Source organism: Ochotona princeps, chromosome 19, assembly GCF_030435755.1.
Source record: "Ochotona princeps isolate mOchPri1 chromosome 19, mOchPri1.hap1, whole genome shotgun sequence".
In the NCBI taxonomy this organism is placed as follows: Eukaryota; Metazoa; Chordata; class Mammalia; order Lagomorpha; family Ochotonidae; genus Ochotona; species Ochotona princeps.
In genome coordinates, this window is record NC_080850.1 from 40203766 (window position 1) to 40230905 (window position 27140).

At 39.4% G+C, this 27140-nt stretch overlaps 1 protein-coding gene across 2 annotated transcripts in view; it reads right to left on the bottom strand.

Annotated features, from left to right (window-relative positions):
* Positions 1 to 27140, bottom strand: part of MEGF10 (multiple EGF like domains 10) — a 204900-nt gene that overhangs the window by 94126 nt on the left and 83634 nt on the right. For both annotated transcript variants that reach the window (XM_058677551.1, XM_058677552.1), the window contains exons 2-4: positions 17744 to 17877; positions 9430 to 9531; positions 7713 to 7813 (exon numbers count right to left, since the gene is read on the bottom strand). In XM_058677551.1, coding sequence (XP_058533534.1) covers positions 7713 to 7813; positions 9430 to 9531; positions 17744 to 17859 — 319 coding nt within the window. In that variant the 5' untranslated portion in view covers positions 17860 to 17877. The remainder of the gene's footprint in view (positions 1 to 7712; positions 7814 to 9429; positions 9532 to 17743; positions 17878 to 27140) is intronic.

Sequence of the window (27140 nt, forward strand, 5' to 3'; positions counted from 1 at the left end):
GCTCATCTGTTTTCCAATTATTTACATAGTCTAAAAACCAAGATGACTTTAATGTAGAAAATTAGTAATTTTATAATGCTACAATAAATTCATGTCTCTTTTGAAGGGGTTTCGGTGCTGTACTTGTAACAAAGCAGCATACATGATAAGGACGGGGAGGAGATAAAAGCAGAGGGTGGTCCTTGCTAGGGCCTTGGCTATTTACACGGGAGACTTGGATGCAGCTCCAGGATCCCAGCTACAGTTTGACCCAGTTCCAATCATTGTAGCTATTTGGGAATAAGTCAGCAGATAAAGAACTCTCTCGCTTTTTCTCTCTATGCTCTCTCTCTAACCACCTTTCAAATATATAAAGAAAATCTTTAAAAAAAAATCACACAGCCATGTGCTTTGCAAAAGCAAGCACACATTATTCTATCATTTACAGGAGTGTTTTGCCTTAAAAGTAAATATTTAAATAGGAAGAATACATGATTATTTTAGCTATCAACCTAATGAGGCCAACAGAATTACATTTATATATCTTGATAGATTAAACAGATTCAACTATATTGAAATTAATGCTAAGAAATAGAATGTCTGAAATCTGAGTTAAAGATGTACCATTAAGCACAAGCAACAGCTCAGCATGCTCCAAAAAGCATCATGTTCTCGAGTATTCACTGTAAGGGAACACTATGCAGCTCTTAGAAATGAAAATCCTGTTACATGTTACAACACAGATGAACCTCCAAGGCTTGAGCTAAGTTCAATAGAATAGTCATCCAAGGAAACCTATTAAAACCAGATATAATCAAAGAATCAGAACACAGGAAAGTGTTAAGGCAGGAGAAAGGACAGGAGTAAGGTGTTTAGTTATGCATGAGGACAGTTTCTCGAGACCTATTCCACAATAGGGTGAACACATTCCACATACTGAAATGAATGCTTAAAAATAGAGTGCTAAACTTACTGCCACCTAGTTTTTACCAAAATAACACAAAATAAGTACTGGGGGGAGGAAGTCAGCAAATTGAAGAGAGAGCATCAGAATTACACTTAAAAATTAAGCTAAAATACGAGATGAGATGATTATTGCTTTGGAGAGAGAAATATCTCAGACTTCCGAAGACTGTGAATCACATACATAAACATGTAGGAGAATCAAAATCTACAGTTGTCATGTCTTTTGTCTTCAGATATCTATAATATTTATGAGAATATGTTACAGGATGAAAGACTCTAAGTCCATGTGGGAGCTTCTGGGCTCAAGAGCTGACCTGGTTCCTGACTCTGGGGCTGGGAGGCAGTGACAATGCTTACACGACATGGAGCCTGGCCCAGCCCCAACAAGTGTGGGTGTTTAGGGAGCAAGCGCAGATGAAAGCTCTCTTGTTTCTCTATTATTTCCCTCTACCCATCAAACCACCCAATTAATCAACAATTTTGTAATGACACTGAAGGTAATTAAGGTTGCAAAACATTTATGAAAGGTCTGGCATGATGACTCAGTGGCTAAATCTTCACCTTGCAAGGGCCAGGATCCCTTATGGGTGCCAGTTCATGTCTGAGCTGTTCTACTTCTCACCAAGTTTCCTGTTCATGGCCTGGGAAAACAGTAGAGGATAGTCTAAAGCCTTGAGACCCTGCACCCACATAGGAGATCTGGAAAAAACTCCTGGTTCTTGGTTTTGGATCGGCCCAGCTCCAGCCACTGAAATCATTTAGGAAGTAAACCAGTGGATGGGAGATCTTTCTGTCTCTCTTCCCAGTAAATCTGACCTGCATTTCCAATAAAAATAAATTAATCTAACTTAAAAATTTTGTGAAAGGTCTCAATGCTTTGTTAAAATTTGTTAAATTGATGATTGAATTATCTGTAAGGTGAATTTGTTTATGAAACAAAATTTTGGGTTTATAAGTATAGCCAGTCAATCAGTAATTATTAAAATCAAAGTACAGTTCTGAATAGGCACATACCCATGCACACTCAGGCAGCCAAAGCTGACATTTAACAAATACTGAAGAGTAGTTAGCATTATCTGGGATGTATGGCTTACTGTACCAAGACAAAAATCAAAAATGTATTTTTATATAAAATATTTCCACATTTAAAATTCACTGAATTTCAAATTTTGAATAGCTACATGTATTATAAATCTAGAATCTGAAAAAGGATGGATTTCATTAATTCAGGGACACTCTCTTCTGCTTAGAGGAGTGTGCAAAACAACATATTTTACGTGACTAGAAAGAAGGGCTTGAGTCTAGTCACAGTTAAACACAAAACAGAGAAATGAGTGATTCACAATGTACAGTTTAAGTGTGGACAAGTCAGTTGATATGCTTAATAAAGAACTGTCATGAAATTACTTCTAATTTCATTAGAATCTTAGGGCTTATTATTTATGCTGTGTTATAGCTACAGTAGAATACTTGAGTGCTTTTGAACTAAATACCAGACACCACAAATATTATTAAAATCAAAACAAGCACAGTAGTTAAGATGCTTTCCTCGCATATCAGAGTCCTTAGGTTTGAGTTTGAGCTCCATTTTGTGCCCAATCCAACTTCCTGCTAAGGCACACTATGGGGGTGACAGCTCAAATACCTGGATCCCTGTTACCCAGGCAGGAGCTGAATGGATCTACTGGTGTTGTTCCTGCCCAGTCCCAGCTGTTGCAGGTCTCTGTGGAGTGAACTAAAAGATGGAAGGGGTGTGTGTGTGTGTGTGTATGCGTGCACATACTCCTACTTCTCAAATAAATAAGAACAACTCTCTCTTTAAGTTAGTAAAAGTTTACATGCAAGGATTTCACATTTTGAAAGAAGTTAATTTATTTTATTTGAAAGGCAGAATTACAGGGAGAGAGCTTCCATCTGCTAGTTAACTCCCCACATGATTTTAATGGTCAAAGTTGAACCAATCCAAAGCCAGGAGTCAGGAGCCAGGAGCTTTTTCTAGGTCTCCCACGTGGGTGCAGGGACCCAAGGACTTGAGCAAACCTCCACTACTTTGACAGGACACATAAGCAGGGAGCTGGCCCAATGAAGCAGCCAGGACACAAAGCAGCACCCATAGGGTAGGGTGGAGGATTAATCTGATATGCCACTGCACCAGCCCAAGGATTTCACATTGTTCATAACATTTTCTTAAACATTATCTGAACTAAATGCAGATAATATAACTCTACATGAGTAATGAGTATTAAAACTCATCCTATAGGTCAGAACACGTTTCACAAAGAAGCTGCCTAATGATATCGTACATCAGAGTACCTCTGGGAGTTTGATGTAGATTTAATTCACCTGTTTTCAGCCAGAATGGAAGGGGTGATAACAGAGTCTCCTGTGCATTCAGATCACATGGGTACATGAGCAACTGGTCATACTGGAAATGTCACTACTGTGTCAGTCTCCTTATCCATATGTCCTCATAAGTGTCCTTATCTAAGCAATAAGCATAATTCTATCTGCCTCAGAGGGATGTTTTAGGAAGCATGAACCCAGCACTCAGTGCACATTAAACAAAGCTAACAGTTACTTTGCTTTTGTTTTTAAATGCATTAAACAGGTTCTTAGATCAGCATAGCACAGCAAGTTAAGCTACTGTCTGTTACGCCAACATCCCGTAGAAGTGTCAGTTCATTTACCAACTGCTCTGCTTCAGATCCATCTCCTTGCTAATGTACCCTAAAATGCAGCAAAGGATGACCCATGTAAGAAACCCAGATGAAGCTCCTGGCTCTTGGCTTCAGCCTGGCCCAGCTTCAGTCACTGTAAGCCTTTGGGGAATAAACCAACAGATGGAAGATCTCTCTGTAACTCTGCTTTTCAAATAAATTTTTTAAAAGCCTAAAAATGAAATGGTACTTGGATCAGTGAACTACTCTTTAACAGTAGAAAAAAATGTCTGACTTATACATGTATATGGTTGTCCCTCAGAATCCATGGGGAATTAGTTTCAGGGCCATCGCCTCTCTGCTGCCATGAAAATCCATGGATACTCAAATATTTTAGGTAGTGTGGTATTTTGCATAGAACCTGCATATAACATCCTCAAAACCTTAAATCATCTCTGGGTTGCTTCTAACACCTAACATACCATTAACACCGCATAGATGACTGTTACACTTTTTTTAGAGAATAATGACAACAAAAACATCCGTAAACATGCAACACAGACACAAATGTACTGAGTTTTTTTTTTAAAATCCAACTTTGGCTGAAATCATGGATGCAGAAACCTGCAGGACAGAGGCTCTATTCCCTAGAGCCCATCCTGCTGGCACTGTGCATACCCAATCAATCATGTTAAATCTGACCAAAAATTGAATCAAAATTTTCCTACCAAGGAAAGGAGAAAATTATTTGATACAAATGAACAAGCAAATTCCTTTACCAGGTCAAGTTAGAGTGGATATTTCTTTTCTTCCTAAGCACAAGCTAAGCTACAAGAGCCTGCCACTCTCCTGGCGTGGTTACAAGGTCTCTCCGTGTAGCTCTGTTCTAAAAGTCACTATCACTCACGCTCCTTTCACAAGGGAGCCTGGCAGGTGCTCCTGAGGCTGCTCAGCTCTTTCCACAGCTCAACCAACACTGAGCTGGAATTCAACTCTGTAGCAGGCTGGAGAAGAGGACTCTAGCACAGGAGTGTTGGCCCACTTCTGGTGAAGAGCAACTTCTAGTACCTGTGAAGTATTGTCATCTCTGAAACTGGGGAGAGGCAGAGCTAGCTCCCTCCCAGGAAACCTCAGGAAGTTGTGACAGGTGGGTGGGCAGCTGTCACTCCCAGGTCAACTCTCCAGACTGTGATCCACTATGGAGGGTAAGGAGGGGTGGGGGGCCATGCTCTCCTGAAGGAGCTACCCACAAGAAACACATATCAAACACAAGTATTTGCGTGAAACTAAACTTTTTTGTCTTCCAGGTAAACTGACTGCCAGAAATTATCATGATTGATTCCTGTGTTTTGATGCCTTTTGGAAACTGGCAATAGTTAAAAACAGATGGTGTTTTCTGCATGGCAGTAAAATCTGATTGAAACAGAGATCCTGAAAGCCAGAGGGTGAATCCGGTACATTCTTTTCCTTCTCTAACCACAGGGGTGCCCTGAAGACCAGCTATGGAGGGCACATCAGTTACTGTTGAGGTGTCCCCAAGAACCGAGGAAGTAAGAGACCTCAGACTATCTCCAGGGACTGAGGAATGAAATCAAGACATCAGAGCAGAGAGATGCAAAATAGCCTTAAAGAGACCAAATAGCTTTGAGGCCAGAGAAAGTAGATGGTAAGTTGATTAAACATATTACCATATCTAAAGAAAACTTTTCTGTCTCTTGTCTTCAGAGACCTTGGGGCAGCCAAAAAAACAAAACAAAAAAAAACAAAAAAAAAACCTTTAAAAGTAGAATACTAGAAGCAAGTGCTAGAGATGTCCAAACCTGGGGCTTGGAGACACTAAAACCTATCTAGTAGGAAGTGAAAAAATCATTTTTACCAAGGTAAAATACTCAGGCATCACGTTGCTAGTGCAAACGCCTACTCTTCCTCGGAGGGTTGTACTAGCACACAAAATAACAGATATTAGGCTAGGGAAAAATGGTGCCATGGAACGATGAACCCCTCTCCCTCACCTGCCACGTATGTCTCCACACTCCTCACATCCGTTCTCAAGCAGAAGCCTTTGGGGACACAAGGTTTAGCTGGAAGATCAAAGCCTGAGCACCTCTCTGAGCCCTGCGTAATACAATGCAATAGCATCCGGGTTGCATATATATGCAAGTCCTGTGACTTGGATTAATAGAAATGTGACTTAGGAGAAGGAGATACTCTCAGGGTGTTGATTACCTATTTTTTTTAAGGCTGAATCCTGATAAGGGCACCCAGGTCATGTCACTGAGGCCTCTGGGATGTGGCCTGCCCAGCAATTCAAGTCTCCCCATTCCCACCTTGTGTGTGCTCAGTGCTGCTTGGGCCACCAGCCATGGCCATGAGATCAGTTCATGATTATTCTCTAAGATGTTTGATTAAAAACACATAATTTTTCTTATCCAGCATCATTAATCAAAGGCATGCAAATTAAGGGAAAAAACTTGTAGAGAGAAAACTGGCACAGAATATAAGTAAAAGGACTTTTCAGTTATTGCCTGTGGGTATAAGAACTGGTAAAACCAAACCCTCAGAAAAAAGGTATATCTCTGACCCAGCTGTCATGCTTCTAGAAATTTAGCTTTTCCTAATTAAAGATATGAACATTATTTAATAACAATGATAACTTTAAAAGTAGTCCATAATAGGTCAAACTTGAAAATGATAAATATGTAAGAATCGAGGTTGGTTAAATCTTTAGACAATGCAACGTGTTTCCTCCTAACAAGGAAAAACATTCACAATAAATTTCTATATTATTCTTCTGGTTTGGCTGTGGATTCCTAAATTCTCCTATGAATGTTTATTACCATACATCATGTTGAGTCTGAATCAGATTTGAGGAGCTGACTGCATAATAAACAGAGTTTAACATCAGTACATGATGAGACATGTACTGATCCAATCTCTCTCTCTGATAGCAAAGAACCTCCAAGAAGTACAAAGGCCTTCTTGGAGATCACCCAAGTGAGTGGTGGCAAAGCCAGAACTATCTTGGGCTATGCAGGTCCTAAGCGCTCAGCCAATCCTGGCGTCTCCAGCTTGCAGCAGAGCCCTGTCTCTCATCTGTTCAACTTCAGTGACCCAGGGCAGATGGCAGAGGTGCCCCTCTACTTATGTGCAGAGCCAAACTATTATTCAAACTAATTTTTTTCTTATTTGTATTTGAGAGACTCAGAAAAACAGAGAAAGATAGATCATCCATCTACTGGTTTACTCCTCAATGACCCACAATATTTGGGTCTGAGTCAGTCCCAGGACAGAAGTCTGGAACTCCATCCTGGTGGTGTCATCTGCTATCACCTGCGTATTAGCAGGAAGCTGGAATCAAAAGTGGAACCAGGACTTGAACTCAGGCACTCTCATAGCAAAGACAGGATCACAAGTGACAACTCACCCACTGCGCTAAACGTCATTCCATGAGTTATAAAGCAAAACTCATGATCTCTAAGTGATCTACACACAACAGTAAGAAGTATCAATTGCAAACCACATTCCTCTCAACACTATAGAATTTTCTATAGTGTGTTTTGAGATATCAAATTTCTCTCAAGACATCTCAGAATGAATTAGTGAAATGGAGAGGTGAGAGAAGAGGGAATATGCCAATGAAAAAACTCAACTTTGTGACCCAGACTCACTATCAGTTCATAGCATTTATAGCCCCCCTTTTAATACAATCCATCATTTTGTGCACCTGGAATGCCAGGCTGGCCTCTTAGAAGTTGACTTAGGTCAGCTGAAGGAAAGATATCTCTGTTCTTTTCTGTGAACAGAGACAGATGACCAATTTCCAGTGAGATATTTATTGAAGAACTGAAATTGACAGCCAGATCCAGTCTTGAATAGTCTTTCTAAAACAGCTGCTTTCTCCTCAATCAACATTCGGTTGCAGACTTTTGTCAAAGCAAGGAGACAGAGGTAATGCTTCCCTGGTCATAAATCCACAATGTAACAGCTATAAGTAGGAGGTAAGGTTCGAAGACCCGTCATCTTCCAGACCCTCACCATGCCTGTATCTTCTCAAGTAAACCAGCACAAGGAGGAACAGATGAACCACAAAGAGGTGAAAATCTTACTTACGGACACACATTTCTCTGCTTTCATAAAATCCAGGACAACACTGGGATTTGCGCCTGTACATTGTTTTCTCCCCATGTCGATAGGCTGTCCGGTAACTGATTCTACACAAGGGAGAAAACCAAGGGTTAGTTCTTTTGCACAACAATTTGATTAAAAAATTTCTACTTTTCTAAAAACGTTAGTCAATATAACATAATTATGAAAGTCAAAGAGCTTGAAACTAACAAGAAATATGGTACATATATGTCTTGACCCATATTACACTCTGATACCAACTTGGTAAGAGTATGTCAAGATGGCCTATTTAAACTAAACTGTATTTGATTTCAAGAGATCAGACATTACATGATTTTCCTATTTCACTTATCTTGAAAAGTGTTGATTAATTCTGTGTGTGATTCCCATCTAAGCCTCATTCACTTGCATCTTTTTTTTCCACTTGTGTGTCTCTTAAAGGATAATTTCAGAGAATCCCTCTAAAAATCTATATTGGCACAATTTCATCTCCTTATAAAATAGGAGGGAAATATACAAAAGATTATTCTCTGAACTGGAACATCATTCACTCACTGATTAATTCATAGAACATATGTTATAGAATTTCTTTTCCACTGTGCTCATAGCTATTCTAGCCCCTAGCAAAGTAGCAGTGACCAAAATACATGTGCTGTCAAAGAAATTCTGTTCTACTGGGGAGACAGATCTGATAGAATTTACATGACCATACAAAGTAAACAAATAACTAGGTCATACAATGACTAAACAGGCCATATAATGATAAAACACCAAAAAACAAATAAAGCCAAGGCAGGAATAAAGAGTATAATATGCAGGGATTGAGTGCTAGTATACAGAAAGCAGCCAAGCACAGCTTATATGAAGAAATGACAGTGAATATGATATCGTTTAATGCACCATAAGTCATTAGGTGCTACATTCAACTCATGAGAGTTCTTCTTTATACTATTAACACAATATACTATTATATATTATATTATGCTATATTATACTATATATACTATAAATACTTATTAACAATAATATGTGGCTTGTTTTACTTAAGGTGCACATTTAAGTTTAAATAGAGTCAGATGTTCAATTAGAAACATAATCTGGGCCCAGTGCACTGGCCAAGTGGCTAAAGTCTTTGCCTTGCAACCTGGTATTCCATATGGGCACCAGTTCGTATCCAGGCTGCTCCACTTCGCATCCAGCTCCTTGCTTGTGGAATGGGAAAGCAGCAGTGAATGGTCCTGCACCCATGTGGGAGACCTGGAGGAAGCTCCTGGCTCCTGGCTCTACCAGCTCAGCTCCAGCCATTGAGGCCACTTGGGGCACAAGGAAGATCTTTCTCTCTGTAAATTTGATTTTCCAATAAAAATAAATAAATATTTTTTTTGAAAAAGAAACATTGTGTAAGGCTTCATTCATATTTAAGATTATTTCCTTAGGTTTTGTACAATATAGAACCCAGATGGATTTTTGCTAACAAAGGGGACAGACAGCAGACAATGTCTCTGTAGTCAGGACATGGGGTACCACTGCGCTTTTCTATGTCCATCAACGGAGCATGGCTAGGACTTGAGCAAGCAATGGATGGATGCTCATTTTGAGTTATACACATCTCTGATTGTCTCAGATAGCACTCTCAGCCACTGATTATCTCAGATAGCACTCTCAGTTAGCCAACTCGTAAACCTGTCTGAACTCCTAGTACCTGTGCCGGGTGCATTTAAACCAGTTGAGGATGTCCGTGCAGCTAGTGTAGTAGACCTGATCAAAGGGATGTGGGTATGACTCCTGCACAGTCACGGAGTAGCTGAAAAGAAAAAGAAGAAACAAGAACTCAGTATGTCTCTTTTTTATACTAATGCCATGCTCTGTCCTGACAAACCATTCTAGGGATGCAACTCCATCTCGACCTGTAAACAAGGATCATGAGGCAGCCACTTGGCCTCACTGGGAGGACACCTATGTCTTACCTAACTCTGGCTACCTGTTAATACAGATGCTAGAGGGCAATGGTCATGGCACACGTGGAATTCCTGCCACCCACATGGAAGACTCGGACTAAGTTCCCATCTCCCAGCTTCTCCGCTATCTTGGTCCCAGACATTATAGTCATTTTGGGGAGTGAATGAAGGGATAACAGCATTGTCTCTTCCCTAAAACATGTATCTTTTTAAAGTTTCCATATTTTTACAGTGCTTTCTTTTTTGGAATGCCAAATATACCAATAATAACATCATATCTAAAAGACAAGAATTTATATTGTAAATTTCAAAGGAAAGTCTCTTTCACTGTTGTTTATAAGCCTGAATATTCCTAATTTTAAAACTATAGCATGCTATCGTTTTCTGTATTTAATTCCTTCCCATTGTTCCTGTGCACCAGATAACAAAAATCTTTCAATTTTTTTTTTCATTCTAAGTCTACATGTAAGCAATAAGAGCCAGCAAAAAGGCAATTCGAGCTTTTACAAGAGAGTACATTCTGCTGCTGATTTGGGAAAGTCAGAAAGCACACATTGCTATGATGGGAATACAGAAGGATTTACTTTCATGTGCCGGTCCTAACCCTCAGGTACTGGAAAACCACACACAAGATCTAAATAACAAGTGTCCAAATAACTTTCAACTCAGCCAAGTTCCAAATATACGGCCAAGACAATTAACCTGAAATAATCGTATCAACAGCTTGTTGCTACTTCTTGAACAGTCTGTTTTTCTTTTTTCTTTTCTTTTCTTTTTTTTAGTACATTTTCACGGACAGCTTCTTGTTGGAGCAATCCTTCAGACCCAAGAATGTGCGTTCTTGGGAAACATCCATGAATTACAAAAACCATCCAATGTTCAGTTCCACACTTCTTAATGTTAATCTATTACGTGCCAAGAGTTTAGTGTCTGCCTGCAAGAAAATCCGGAGAAAATTCTCTGCAAAAACAATTTATTCTGTTTAAGTCATTTAAAGATTTCCACTAAATTGCCCAGCTTACACCAACAGACAAAATGAGCCATAATCACTGACTCCCTTTCTGCAAATCAATAGCCCAAGTTCATTAACAGGAACTGTCAAGTAAAGAAGGGGCACGAAGGGTGAGGCTGAAACTTCAACACTGAGAATTCCAGTTAGACTGGGGCAGAAGATTGTGTGTTTCTACGAGAGCTTCATGGTGCTGATCTGACAAACAATGGGCTGGCTTGCTTTCTGCAGCTGGTCTCTGGTAGTCATTACATAGCCAGTCTTCAATATGACATCTCTGAAATAATCATGCCATTCACATTTGTGTGTGTCTCTGGCTTTTGGATGCTGGAGTTGCATTTCTAGGTAAATTTTGGCACCCTCTCTAAAAGCCAAGCAGATTAAATGGGCTCCTTTGAAATGATCATTGGACTAACAGAATACAGGGTCATATTCCTGATCTGACACTGAGACACTGGGGTGACCTTCAGTACATGACCTTACCTCCCTGTGTTTTGATTATGACATGCCCTAAACAAGGGAGTCAGAGACAGTGGCAAAGATCCCTTCTCATTTGGGATCCTGGATGTCTAATGATGTACATTTGGGATTACAATTTCAACCCTAAAAGGTGATCCTTGTTACTATCTGCCAAACCAAGTTTAAATGAGGACAGGATGTGTAATTGCTCCTATGCTGTGATACTACCTGTTTGGGTAAAGTCAGAGGTCTCCTAAGAAGTTTTTATATTCTCGGGATGACATTTCACATTAAGTTCTTGATATTTTCTGCAATTCCTGAGATCCATACTGATGCAAACCTTTGGAGTTTCTTTAACAATTCTTTCCCTTTCCAATTCAGTTGCTTGGAAATCGCCGACTCTCGAAGCAAGTCGGATCATATCTCTGTTCTATTTTTCACGGAAAGTGAAGTGTGTAAATTCCTGTGTGTTCACCTGCTCTATCAGTCCCATCTCAGCTACGAGCAAAACAGAGCAACTTCCAATCCAGATTAAAGGAACAAAAGACAAACGGGTTAAATGGCAGCTTGATGGAAAACTTTATTCTGCAAGGTTCTATAGTATCAACCTAGCTGAACTTCCTGGAGCAAGACTGGATAACGAGCTCTCAGGAAATGTCACAGGCCAGGTTGTGAGGCTCGGCTCTGTGTGTCTCTGCTGTGATCCTCAAAAAGCAATCACTCTAGCTGTTTGATGTGGGTGGAAGATCACCGCACACTGATTTTGTAAGCAAAACAACACATGTTCTCACTTATTTCTAGCATCGTGGAGTTTCTCTGAGGAATGCTTGAATCTGTCCACATCCTCCGTTTGCCACCTGGTACTGCTCATCAACACGACTCCCAGGATTCCTCTCAGGGTTTGGGACTTAAAAAGACACTTCTCTATAAGAGGGCAACCAACGTATGTGGGATTCCAATTAAACAAACATTTGTTGAGTGATTCCCCCCACCCTGTTTTTTTTTTTCATTCAGAAGAATTATTTCAAAGACAAAATTATGGGAATAGGGGAGGGAGGAGAGCAAGACAGAGAGAGAAATTTTCCATTCACTGGTTTACTTCCCAAATGGCTGCAATGGTCAAACCTGGGCTAGGCCAAAGCCAGGAGCTTCATCCAGTTCTCCCAAATGTTTACAGAGGCCCAAGTACTTGGGTCATGCTTTGCTGCTCACTCAGGCCTAATTTGCAAGGAGTGGGATCAGAAGTAGTGCAGCCAAGATTTGAACCAGCAGCTGAAGTGGATGCTGGCAGCTTAACATATTGTGCCACAACATGGGCTCCAGTGGAACAACTGCTATGTGATTTCTGCTCTACAGAAGCTCCCAACACAAAAAATCCTAAATAAAATGTGATTTGACTTTCTGGAAAAAACAAATATAGCATGGAGCAAATAGCAAAATAAAATTCACTGTTTTGGGCTTTCTCTTCAGTCTTGATTCTTTTTGCTAAAATTAATCTGATGTTTGAACCCAGTTCAGAACCAACTGAATATGAATTACTTTTTACACTGCCCAGAGACCAAGACTTCCACTTATGTTTATGGGGAAGTGCCCTAAGCCTTTTCAATCCAAATTTCTTTTTTTTTCCTTTTTTTTTTATATATTCTTCCCCTTTCCTATACAGTTTCAGTCTTTCCTTCTCTGCTTTAAAGGCTACAAATATGTGGAAAGCAAATATTTAAAGAGAGAAGAAGAGAATTCTCTGGTTCTTCCAAAGGCCACAGATAGTATTATGCTGCACTTCTTTTGTATAATGTTTAGGGCTTACAGTTTTTAGTTTTGAGGATTTAGAAAATGTTTCTATTATTATAACCATGCCCCCTACATACTTTGAAAATCTGCATTTTAAACTTCAGTGTCTGAGTATTTTATCATGTTAGTAAACAGTCTTCCAATCCTCAGTAGTGACTCAGTAACTACACCCAGTAAATGACCATCCCTGTTTTGCTGAGTATCCTTCCATCATTACATAATTAAGCTGTTGTCACTTTTCCAAGGGCCTGCTTTCTGTAAGCTTTGGGGTTGGGTTGTGAAGAAAATGTCTCCAAGAATGGGTCTGCCTCCTCTGTGCATTATCACTGCTGCTCTGGCCAGGGCCCAGGATGCTGTTTGGATTTTTTAAAATTTGATTTATTTTATTATTTCATGATTCAGTTCTCTCCCCTCCAAATCTTTGCTCTCCCCCCCACCCACTGATTCCCCTATATCATTAAAATAGTACAGGCCTTCAATATCAGTTATAAGACCATTATTCTGCTATTTAAGTGTGTACTGATATTGCAGGCATGGACAATGTTTGAGAGTCCAGCATCTTATTGTCAAAATACATTCAATGGCTTCATTATGAGTCCATCTTTGGTTTGGAAGTAGAGATGTACTTTGCGTAGTATTTTCACTGTGTTATATTTTCATTGCGTTGTATGTGATGGTCTCTACTACACAGTTACTATACATCCCCTTAAATGAAAATCCATAAAACAAAATCAACAGTGGAGAGAAAAATAGAAAATATACAACATGAAGTTAATAACATGCTTCTAAATGACTAATGTGTCACTGAAGAAATGAAAAAGAAAATCCAAGACCTTTTTGAAGTAAATGATCCAATTGTGTGACCTATGAGAAAGTGAGAAAATTAATAAGAATAAAAAAACCCTTTTTTTGAATGAATGAAAATAAAGACAAAAATGTCAAACCCCCTGACATGTAGCAAAAGTAGTATTGAATGGCTATTGATCTTGTATTTTGCATGAAGGTTGACTTATATCAGAGACAACATATGATATTTGTCCTTTTGGGATTGACTTGTTTCATTCAGCATAATGGTCTCTAGTTGGGGTCAACTGGTTGCAAATGGTAGAATTTCATTCTTTTTACTGGCTGAGTAGTATTCCATAGAGTAGATAGAGCAATTTCTTATCCACTCCTTTTTTGATGGGCATCTGGGTCATATCCATGTTTTTGCAATTACAGATTGTGCTGCTGTAAAGAGAGGATTACAGATCTCTTTCTCATATGTAGATTTCACTTCTTTTGGGTATATTATGCTCCTTCTCTGTTGGTGGGAGTGTAGGCTATGGGAGTCAGTATGGAGAGTGCTATGAGAACTACAAACTGATCGGTTGTATGACCCTGTTGTTCGGATTTAATCAGCTTCTCTGCTAACAATCCAGACCTCCACCCTCATCAGTAGCTGTTCTAAAGCCACAGAGCTAGAAGACACCTACTCCATGGTCCAGGCCAGGCCCACACTGAGAATGAGCAACATAGCCTGAGGGCTGGCGAGCCAGCCTGGGGTCAGCACTAGCAGCAGGACCCTCACCATCAAGCTGACACACAGCTGCAAAGCCCATCTCGACCGGATACAAGGAATCCAACTCCAGTTCTGCACTATTTCAGCACTGAGATGCAAAACTTACTTCCTGCTTGTTTGTTTCATCTTCCTAAAACATGTCATCACCATGATATTCACCTATTAAATCTCATCCGGGGAGAAACCCCAACAAGATTTAATTTAAGGTCAAAGAACAAGGGTGGGGAAGGGAGAAGACATCATCACTTGGACAATTTCCAAAGTCATTAATTACATTTTATTTGCCTAAATTATCTTGTTATGTTAATCAGATATGGTAATAATCATCATTTCTTATCTCTGCTGGCTTCAGGACTGATTCGATTACTGCCACTTCTGAGATAGTAATTGAAGATTTGGGCAAAGAGCTGTTTCTGTACATCTGTGCCGTCTTTAGAAAAACCCGTGCAAGCCAGCAAAGCTCAAACTCACAGAACAGAGCACGAGGACGTGGAGAAGCAGCTGTTGAATTGCAGACTCACTCTCCAGAAGGATGCTGTGCAGATTCCCTTTGACTGTGAACATCCCTTGTGTATTTTACATAATTTAATTTCTTTCATTTCATCTAATGTATGATTTCTCAGACATCTTTATTTGAAGATGAGTATTTAGCAATCAATGAGGATGCAGCCAGAGAGAGGTACAGATAGGAGACTTGTGCAGTGCTTTTCAAAGCTCGGATTTTGCTCAGATGCAGATTCTGACTCAGTAGGACCTGGTAGGAGCCCAGAGTCTGCACTTCTCACTGGAACATAGGCCAGTTCCACAGACGCACGAGAGGCAAGGTTCTGGGTGATTCCATGGCTCAGGCCCATTGGGTACAGGCAGTTTTCGTTACAAGAATGTCCTGATGGGGCCTGTGGACTCCATCACAAAGAATTATACCTTTTCTACAGACAACTCTGTTATAGCAGGAGAAACTGTAGCTTGCATCTTTTTAGACCACTTTAATTGACTTGGTATGCCTTCCCCATACTTGCCAAAGGAATTGTACTTGTTTTACCTTTCTTCTAGAAATAAAGATCTAACCTGATAGCAGAAAGCTTTACAGCTTAAGAATTTTAGCTGTTGATTTGTAAGTAGAAAAAAGCATAACCAAGAAGAATAGTCCCCATCATTTTCCTATTTATCCACACTCAATTCCTCTTGACCTGAGTCGTATTTTACAGGTTAGTCTGGTCACATATGCAACTGCTGGATTCTACAAGGTCACCAATGAAGATGGTCCTTGTGTATTATTCTCTTCCACTCTTCACGGCTCCCTTCCCACCACAGCTGTCGCATTTGGTCATTTCCTGTCCTATCTGAGGGTGAGCTCACTCACTCAACAATTAGCTGTTGAGCACAAGCCACGGAAAAGGCAGTGCTCAGACAGCGGGAACTATTAGGGGTGAAAAAAACAAAGGAATTCTGTATTGGAAGCTCCGGTCATACGATGAGCAAGGAATCGGGACCAAGCGTCTACTCAGGAGTGGTGGCTGGATTATTTGAAGACCTGGGTTTTCCCTGCCCCTTCAGAATTCATCTGTTCACATATCATACTGGATAGTACCAAATCTATATTCCCAAACACTTCTAGAACCCTATTTTAAAAATGATTTTATAGACATTTTATTACTTTGCCCTCTCAGATTCACTCTGGTTTTCCCAGCGGCACAAGCACATGTCTCTTCTTTAACGTAGAAGGTTCTCCTTCATTGCAATGGTTCACGTTTCCTCAAGATCTGCTGATTCTTATTCCATAGCATCTCACTAATTTGACTTTTCCTGCCCCATCCCAGTGCTATAACCCATCAAGAAATTCAATCACCAATGGTCTCTCCCTTTATCTAAACCAACAATGTGTTATGCACTCATTTACATATTTGTTGGTTCATTATTATTTTAAAGGATATTATGTGCTTTGTTGGTGAAATATTTTATGGAAGATACTGGAAAGATTATAAAAAGAATTAATAATAAATCCCCTGAAATTTTGTATAATGCAGTTGGTATCACAAATATTTAGGACTTTGTTACACATACATTGAAACACATAGCTGAGTTCTGAGTTTCATACTGATATGGAACTCTACTGAATAATTAGGTGCCACCATGTTTGTACTATCCTGAGTGCGACACTGCCAATAAAGATGGGGACAGGTCCCTGCCAGAAAACAGTACTTGGAGTGAGGAAGCTACATACCCAAGTACAGTACAGTGCTGTGCTCATAAGACTCTAGGCTTGTTGCATTGTAGCGATGGGTTACAGAGGGATTATCATAACGATAAGGAGGAGAGTGAACGAGGGATTCACATAATTGTACTTTTGGATACTGATAATACATATTATTCACTAGTAATTACTGTTTCTATTTGTCTGAAATGCCTGCATGTATGCAGTTATTTTCAGAAAAGGTAATTTCTTCGAGTGAAAATACCACATTGGATCAGATCAGGTTGTACTTGACTACAGTGCCATATCAATAGAAAGATTTATGGTATTTTTGTGTTCCGAAAGGGTCTTTAAAATGTCTGAGGAAGACTCATTTTCTGTTATAAACTGCTCAATCCTAGATACTATTTCTTCTGACTTCACATGAGCTATCTAGTCTGATCTTCCTCCATCACTAAAAGTATTGTCTTGTGTACAGCCCTTGGTGGTCCACAGAACACTGGTTTTTAGCTACTTCCTATGTATGGAGCTCCTGCCAACCACTGATATCCACTTATCTTATTCAGTTATTCTAGAATATCCTAGCACATGCTACCTCCATGCATCCTTCAAACATCAGGCTTCCCTTTCCAAGTTACCTGCAACATTTTTTTTGTTTTAGCTCATCCATTGGAACACTTAAATTCAATACATCATTCTATGATGATTCCCCCAGACTGACTGGATTCTCAAAATTACTGCAAATAGATTCAAGATACGGATAAGGCCTTAGGGAAATGATTTTAATTGAGTTATTATTGCTTTCCATGGATCTTATACATATCCTAGAAGCAGATATATCAAGGCTTTCTTCATATAATATATATGTATCCTATTAAGCCTTGGTGAGCAATTTTAATGTATTAGACGCAATTAATGATTTTTATATAAAACAACTTCCCAATTTCTTTTTAGATTCAGAGGTTTTATACAAGATTCATGGCAATAGAAGAGGAACTTCTCAGCAATCATGAATATCTCTCAGGCTATTTTCAGAAATATTACCTTTCCCAGTGGCTACACACATTAGGATCTTCAAGATTCAGAGGTGATGCAGTTCCAATCCAGTGGCATAACAATAAACAGACGAAGCCCAGGCATGAGTTCAAAGAAATAACCATTTTTTCCTGAAGAGTAACCTATAAGAAAAAAAAAAAAAGACCAAATTAAGGAATGTTTTAAAATGATGCAAACAGAATTCTTTCCAGTCGAGTAACAATTCAGTAGTTCCCGCTGTAGCTGGGGCAGAAGCATGCATGACAGAGCCCATATTTAAACAGATGCTGACCAGATATCATGGCCCAGGAGAGAGAAGTCGTTCTCATGTGGTTAGGGTGCCTACAATTTTGCAAATTAGCAAAATGTGCAAATCATCATTAATTGCTGCCACAACAAATATCCTTCTCATGCTTGACAGCTGACGTTAAAGGAATCTCTCAGAACAACTGAGAGTAACACAGACTTCCAGATTCTCTCCACTAGCATGATTTCTCACACGGTGGGGGAAGAAGAATCTGATCTCAGTTGTCCAGGAGAATAAATGATAAGTCAGAAACTTCACTGCTTCAAGAGAGAGAGACCCCTGAAGCTCCAACTGAGATTCATTCAGTAACCTATAGAATGTGCAATGAACACTGACTCTATTGTAGGCATCCTGGGAAAACTGGATACAGAACACAAAACTCACCCCCATCTTGGCCCACATGATGCACATAACTTGATAGTCAAGGCAGCAATCCCTTAATTCCTTATATTTGTTCCTCATATTTAGTGCTTTGATTTTTCCATCTGCTGAATAAAAATGAAACAAACTGACCTGCTGTGCTTTCTAAAAACTAGATTGAAAAATAAGCATATACTGAAAGAAGTGTGAAGAGGTCAGAGTTGGGGGAACTCAACTGAAATAGCACAGATCAATATATTTGGAAGCTTAGAAAGCAAGTCGGCTGGAAAATGAGATAGAACAAGAAAATATCCCAGTCAGAGAGCTAGAGAAGTGATGTACAGACAAGTGCACTTACGGAGCACAAATTTTCAAGGTAAGTAAAAGACAACAACTGGATTAAAAAAAAACAGAGTACTGAGCACTGGGGATGTTATAAGCCATTTGTGGGTATGGGAGAAACATCGAAGAATAACAGGATACACAGTGACACTGAAAAGATGACTCCGCTGCAGGGGGATTCATGGAAAACTCAACTTGGAATAAGCTAAGGAAATGACACTGGCATTATAGAGGTACATGGCTCTGGGAAATGTTCAATAGGTAGTGTCAACACTATGCACCCCATACTGCATCAAGCCTAGGTGGCTAATGGTCATAATGGCATGGGCCTCAAAATTACTCATCTTTATTCACTTCCTCTAACTTAGCACTTAGCAACAGGGAAAAATTTAATTATCATACTATGTTATCTGTTATAAAAATGGCCTTGAAATCAGAATTAGTTCACCCATTTATTCATCACAAAGAAAATAGTAATTAACATGTCTATTGGTAAACCAGCAAAATAAATTAACAATGGACAAGATTACATTCTGAAAGGTAATACTAGTTTTCCTCACCATGAGGTTACTTTGGAAAGTATACTTGTTCCAATTATATTATACTTCTATACTTGGGAACTAAAGGCATTGAATAATAACCATGTGGCTTCAAAAGATAGATAATAGGGCCTGGCAAAAAGCCTAGTGGCTAAAGTCCTCACCTTGCATGTACCAAGACCCCATATGGGCATCGGTTCTAAATCTGGCTGCCCCACTTCTCATCCAGCTCCCTGCTTGTGGCCTGGGAAAGCAGTTGAGGATGGCCAAAAGCCTTGGGACGCTGCACCTATGTGGGAGACCAGAAAGAAGCTCCTAGCTCTTGACTTTGAATTGGCTAAGCTCTGGCCATTGCGGACACTTGGGGAGTGAGCCAGCAAATGGAAGATCTTTCTGTCTCTCCTCTCTGTGACTTTCTAATAATAATAATAATAATAATAATAATAATAATCTTAAAAAGATAATAAACAGCAACAATATCATTAACTATAAAATTAAAAATTAGTATAACTTTTCCTGAAAATTTAAGAGGACAAATCAAAACAGGCAAAGATTACTTTTTTCAAAATCCAGGTTGTTTAGAACAGTAAGCATTGAGGTTGGCAGGTTGGTTCAAATATCTAGTCCTCCACCTTCATTCAACGGCATCCCATATTGGCGCCAGTTCGTGTCCCAGCAACTCCACTTCCCATCCAGTTCCCTGCTTATGGCCTGGGAAAGCAGTGGAGAATGGTCTCAAAGCCTTTGGACCCTGCACCCATGTGGAAGACCAGGGAGAAACTCCCGGTTCCTGGCTTCAGATCAGATCAGCTCCAGTCACTGAGGCCATTTAGAGAATGAACCAGCAAATGGAAGATCTTTCTGTCTCTGTCTCTCCTTCACTCTGTAAACTGAACTTTCCAATAAGAATAAATATATCTTCAAAAAGAAAAAGAAGGACAAGTATTTGAAGCACATTTTGATTATCTGTCTCTAACGGCAAAAAGGCTAAATAAAAAAACACAATGCTTGATTTAGATTAAGGAAAAAATATCATAAACTCACAGGTGAATTAAAAGATGTTAAAGGCATCAAAAGATATAATAAAATGTTTTCAAAGGTTATCCAAATAGTCACTAAATAACTCCGAAGTATAAAGCAAAAACAGGTAGACAAAACAGACTAATTCAAATTATTGCTATTTCTCACAAGTTAACCATTGCAAAGTTGTAAAAATCTGAAGCTTATATAACTAAAAAACAATTATGTTTAACAGGAATGAATAAAAAATATGACAATAATAATAACAATAATTTGACTGACTGGGTGCCCAGTATGTGACAATGTACTGAACATTTTAGTGAATTAGCTATTTAACCCTCATAGCAACTCATCCAAGAAAGGGTTTTTATTACATTCACTTTGCAGTCGGAGACAGAATATGTAACTAGTGTTTTCCTTGTCCATTAAAACAGAAAGAAAGAAAGAAAACCTTTACTAACATTTAGTTGTAACAAACAAGTCTCAGTAATTTTCTGTGTTGGGATGCATATTTCATTTCAATGAATTGTGAAATGTATATATAGATTTGCATTCTTTCCTTGAAGACCAAACATAGGGTGGCACAGAGGAATCTGTCATCCACTCGCACACAAGTATCCCAGATGCGAAACTACTTCCTGAGTCACCAAGTCAGATCCAACCATCCATTTGCCAGTCAGAAATGTTTAGTCTATTGAGACAGAAATTGCTACAAGCAATGAATCAAAACTCCAGGGAAAAGGAAGAGGATGTGTTCTCTTTTAATATAAGAACTATGACACTATTCTTTCAGTATCATTTTCCCTCTTGCATTCGATACATGATGACTATGTGAATGGGGCAGATGACAAAAAGCAAAACTGTATCCCTCAATATTGTTGTTCAAAGTTCACAGAGAAATTTCAACTGCTTTCTAAAGTAGAGGTGTCATAGGTGGAAGAAAAAAAATATCAGCCCATTAAAATACATGTTGCATATTTTAATACACATGCTAAAGGTACTTAGTTTCTTAGTTCCAAAGCATTTTTAATTGAAATTTTAAAATGTAACTGAGTTCTCTACCAATTTATCTCAAAGAATAGAAGGTCAAAAGTAAAAATTCGCTAGGTCAAGACATAGGAAACTCACGAATTCATATAAGCTGACAAAATTGTAAAGCTAAAATAAAGCAAATGGTATATGTAGTGGGAAGAGGACATAACACAGATACACCATTAGGCCAAAAGGAGTGTTGAAACATCATATTTCACTCTACTCACAAATATGCATTAGCCTCTCATTTTGTCTTAATAAAGACACTAATAATCACTCTAAATAAGAAATTGATAAGGTATTACATATACTCTTCTATTCTTTTTCCTATAGGTTTTGGTAACTGCTTTTACTGTTTCATATATAACTACTCTGAAGGTAGTTCAATGTATTCTTCTTCCTCATTTCTTTCTTCAGTGCTGTGTTTTCATATGTTACATTATAACTTCACACTTGGAGTGCATATAAAAACAAAATGTAGTTTCCAAAAAATAACATGAGCTGATTTAAAAAAAGAAGCAGCACAGTGGTGATGGATTTCATTCAAATAATATTTTGAATGTGTGTAAAACTCTAGAGTGTTAACTTACCCTCACCCACCTACTCATCTTCAAATAACTTTATATGACTCCATTTAAAAATATTTAAAATGTAAAAAAAGAAGAGTCATTTGCATGAACCCCCTAGTGCCAACCTTGATTGCACACTTGATCATTCACTTAATTATTATGGAAAAATCAAAACAGAAAATCAGCAGGACTGATTAGCATTGCTAAAGTGCTCCTATTAGAAACCAGAAACACAGCCTGCAGAGTTAACTCTTGCTACCCAAGTGCCTTGCAGACCCACTTGCAAGATCTCTGCAATATTCAGCTACAAACGCCTAAATAAATAATCAGAATGAATGAAATCCTTACAATGAATCCTTCAGAGTTATGATAACAGATAGTCAGTTTCTCTATGAGTGTGTCAAGGGGAAATAAATAATGGGTGTTTACTTACTGATTTATTTTAGCAACAATACAGGTATAAAGATCCCAGACAATTCTCAGACGTTCTGAAGTCTACTCCTTTCCTAAAACGATTAAAAAACACAGACAAATAACCTGGGTGCCCTCACCCACTTATTTGGTGGTATTTAATTTTCCTACACCTAATTTCCTACCCCCTACCTTCTTACAGTTCTTTAAATTCAAACAAATTTCCTGATTATGGATAGCCACTCTTCTACAACTGTTCTCCCCTCAGGGAACCAAGTCATCTGTTTCACTTGACCACTGTCTCAAGTACATGTCACTTGACCAAGTACTTGCCTTTGCTCAGGTAACTCAGGCTGCCCAGAGAGGATATAGGGTAGCATGCTGCTCTCTTCCGATGCTTTCAACTTGTGAACGGAGCATCAGCAGGCTGGCTTCCTGGGACCATAGCCATTGAAAGAACAACCCTTGTTGGTTGCTCTGAGAACAGCCTCAGATGTGGAGTCCTTTGGAAATACTACTTTGCTGTTAAACTCCTATAGATACCATTATGATTTCTATTCTCACCCTCTGAGGTTAGTAATTCCAGTAGGAAGTTGTATCACTCAAGCATGATGGTTCATATCAACTAGTACAAGTGTTATACATCTATCAGCTTTGGTGGTGGGGATGTGTTTTATGATTTTATGTTTACATCCCACAATAGAAATGTTCTATCAGATCAGATCATCACAGTGATAGGCACATAGCAGTACTAAGAATATGTTAAATCAGTATGGCCACCAACATCAGCAGAAACAGAAACAACCAGTCAAATCCTATCTGATAAATGTGTACATTTATACTGGTTTTATAAGTAACCTGTAATCTATAAATGGTTTTACAAGTAAACACCCCTGCAATCTCCAAACATTAGAATAAAGTGAGTGTTCTTTTACATTTCTGGCATTCCTTGGGGCCTCTCATTGAACAAAAATGGAGCAAAACGACAATCCCAGCCACTGAGCCATCCCAAGGGTGGGTGTTCATGGCACCTCACAGAAACCAGACCCAAGCTGTGGCATGGTGTACACTTTGTTTAAGACAGGAAAAGGCTATAATGGAGGTAATAGAATATAGCTTCAGCTACTTGGCCAGCCAACCATACAGCTGTTATGTAGATGATGTTAAGCAATAACCTGGAGAAGACCCAGGTGATCCATTTGTTGTCAAGCTTAGAGAGAATTCTACATCTGCATGGCTTCATCACTCACAGCACATGGAACAAGATCCATGGGCCACAGGCATTAAAGAGCTAAGTGTAGAAATTGTAGGAACCATTCTGACTTATAACTGTCTTTGCTCTCAATAGCTCAAAATCTACTGGGGAGCAAAGATATAAACGAAAGAGTAGCATCTGCCAAACAAGTCAATGTAGACATGCCTTTCCTGGCTTTTAAGTGAGGAGACCAATAGTAGCTCTGAGCTCAGGAAAGAGGTCAAAGAGGAGAGGATTCATAATCCCCAAACGGGGTACACTGGGATGAAATGTCTCACTTGAGATCACATATGAAGACACAGCTGAGTCTTGAACAAGCCTGGCTGGTGGCCATTATGTCCACTGACTGTCCCAGCTTCGTACCTCATGGAGGAAAACCTTTAGATAAATGAAAATTCTCTGAGGGACCACCAGGCAGAGACATACGTGAATCAAGCCTTGGAGGTAAGGTGCATATTGAGAAGCGAGGCCAGAAAGGTGGGGAGTACTCAAGACCAAGGACCTTAAGCCCCAGGTGAAGTAATCTGAAGTGCCAGTGCAGGCACATTGTTAGATGAAAAGAGGTGCTGCAGAGATAAAATGAGAAAGTGTGCCAAATCCAACCAGCAGCCAAACATTTGGAAGCAAAGACAGTGGTTGGACGTAACTGCATAGGGAAACAATGCATGTCAGAAATCAAAGAAATGAGGATTTGGCAGGCTTGAAGAAATCACAGCAATTAGGACAGATAACAGGGAGAGCTTTCTCAGGTATAAGCCATTCTGAATCCTATTTTCTGAGTTTAGTCTACTTATAGTTTGCTGGGAAAATAAAAGCCAAGTACATCTTTTTCTAATTATTATTAGAAAAAGAAATTTCAAAAACTACTTTTCATTACAGAACCTCATCAGTGAGATCATACTTATTTTCCTAAACTTCTCACAATTTAATACCTTGTTGCCATTCCCACCCATTTTTCTCAACCTAAAAGACCTGGGTTTTTTGTATTGTCAACTCAGAAAATGCCTGATATCCCTTCTATATATTGTACTCTTTCCTTACAGTAAGCACACCTTGTTGTTACAATCATCCTCCAAGACACCCTTCTCCCCATACAACTCCTGTCTTAGGTAAATCCCTTTCACATGGAGCAAGATTTGTTCAACCAGATGGATGTGGTGGAACTGACAGTGTAACCTCCAAACCTTCATCAACAAAGGCATTGCCATCTCGGTTTCTGCACCCCTATTCTGCAGGGGACCAGCTGCTGGCACATTAATGACACTCTGCCAGGTGTGTGGAGAAATCAGCACAGGGAGGAAGTGAGGCCTCCTGCCAACAGCAACTGAGTCAGCCATCTTGGAAGGAGAACCCACGGCGCACCAAGCTTCAGCAAACTGTAGCCTCTGCCCACTGACTAGACCCTTGACTAGACCCAGCATCACCAGCTAAGTGATTCCCCCAATTTCTGGCCACAGAACTTATGGAGTAATAAATGTTTCCTGTTTTAAGACACTATGTTTCAAGATAACACTACACAGCACAATGTTATGATTATATTTAAGCATGTCAGTACCGAAATTACTGTTTTGCTTCCAAAACACCTCTCCCAAAGTCCAGTCTTTTGTTGATGTAATTAGTCACAGAGCATACCGCAGAACCCAATGCAACAATTGAGAAATCTTTCCCTGACAAACTAAGGTCTGGCAAAAACCCATCACCTTGTCGTTCCTATTGGAGCTCTGCAGAGCCTAGAGGCACAGCCTCACAATGCCTGCATCTGAGGTACAGCTGCTCCTTTTCTACATACAGCACTGTCCCAGATTGTCCTGCCACAGGCACTTGGCTGTTTAGCCTGTGACCGTCCTGGGGAATTGACCTGCCCTGGAGCTACCAGGGAGCCCACCATATGTATGCTTGTGCTGCAGGCCTTGTCCAAAGCAGAATGGGAATAAATTCCAAACTCTTCTTTTTAGTCTACAAAATAAATGTTCTTTTTATCTGCCTGCATTTTTGCTAATTTTCTACTATTGCTTTTGATTAACAGAGTATAAAATTTTCATTTTTAAACATTTTTATTTTCAACTAATTTCTATGTGAACTTTACAAAAATAAAGAATGACCATTTACTACACCTAAAAATGATAAGAATCTCCAACTACTCAAAAGCACTTCAAGCACAACAGTCCCCTTTACTTCTAAATACGTCAATGCACACTTCCTAAGAATAAGGGCATTCTCCCATATAATTATAGTGTAATTATCTACACAAGGAAATTGAAACTGATGCAAACTAATCTTTAGAAATAACTCAAGTTTCATTAACTGTCTTCATAATATAATTTAACACATTTTCACATGCAAACATGTTATTTCAATCAGAAAACATTGATGAAGACTATATTTTCCCTAAAAGGATTTGTAGTCTAATGAAAGAGAGATATCAAGAATATGGTAATGACAAGGCAATGCAAAACATGATTAGGATTCAAGTGGGAGAGTTCCCAAATAACTATGAGGGTCCTAGAAGTGTTTTCAGTTGGTGACTGGGTTTAAGAAAGCATTTGGGAAGAATTCAACTTTCAGAAAAGGTGTTTACATTCTGCTGAAACAGGCTGAAAAGTGCAACTTCTGAGAGGAAAGGTAAACAGACAACACAGACTGTGTGAGGCAGAGTAGAAAACCAATGCACAGAAGATGAAGTTCAGAGCCTGATATTGGCTCATGGGCTAAGACTTAAAAAGATGCATGGAGTCTAGCAGGTAGGACGCCCACAGGCCACCTCAAAGTGCCAGAGTTTGATTTCTGACTCTGGCTCCTGCCAATGCAGACCCTGGGAGACGACAGCGCTGGCTCAAGTAGTTGTATTCCTGCTACCACGTGGGAGACCTGGATTGAGTTCCCTGTTCTGACTCCAGCACCAATCAAACGCCAGTTATCTTAGGCATTTGGAAAGTGAACCAGCAGAAAGCAGTTTGTTTTATCTTGAGTGTCCACTCTTTCTGTGTGTGTGTGTGTGTGTGTTTCTCTGTCTGCCTCTCAAATCAATTAATTTTTAAAATAATCACACCAACAACTCATGAGACTTCATGTGGCCCATGAGTGAATGAATATGAGGAAGATTAAACAGAAAATGGAACATGACCAACCTATGGAAGCCGAAAAGCATTACTATTGTTCTTTGGCTGAAAGTAAATATTCATTGAAGAAATCCAAAACTCTTAAAGTGCGATCAATCTCCTGACACCACACCAACAGGAAAGAAAATCCAAACAGAGCAGAAGAGATGACAAAAGAAGGCAGTTCCCTTTAGAAAGGAAAAGTCAAATTATAAAAAGAGAGGGAATCGCAGATGAAATTTTCTGGTGTAGAGCAGGATATGTGAATATTAACAGGACTAGAGGTCATTCCTTGTACGTGGTGAAGGGAGGACAGGCACAATGATGGAACCCCGTCAGCTGTATGAGCTTCTTCCCTGAGCAGGTCCTTTTAGTACTGCACATGAGACAGTCATGGCCACTCTTCCCTCATCCTCAGCGCTGCAGAGGGGGCAGCAGCTCTGGACCACTAAGCTCACCTTCCGTCACGGAGA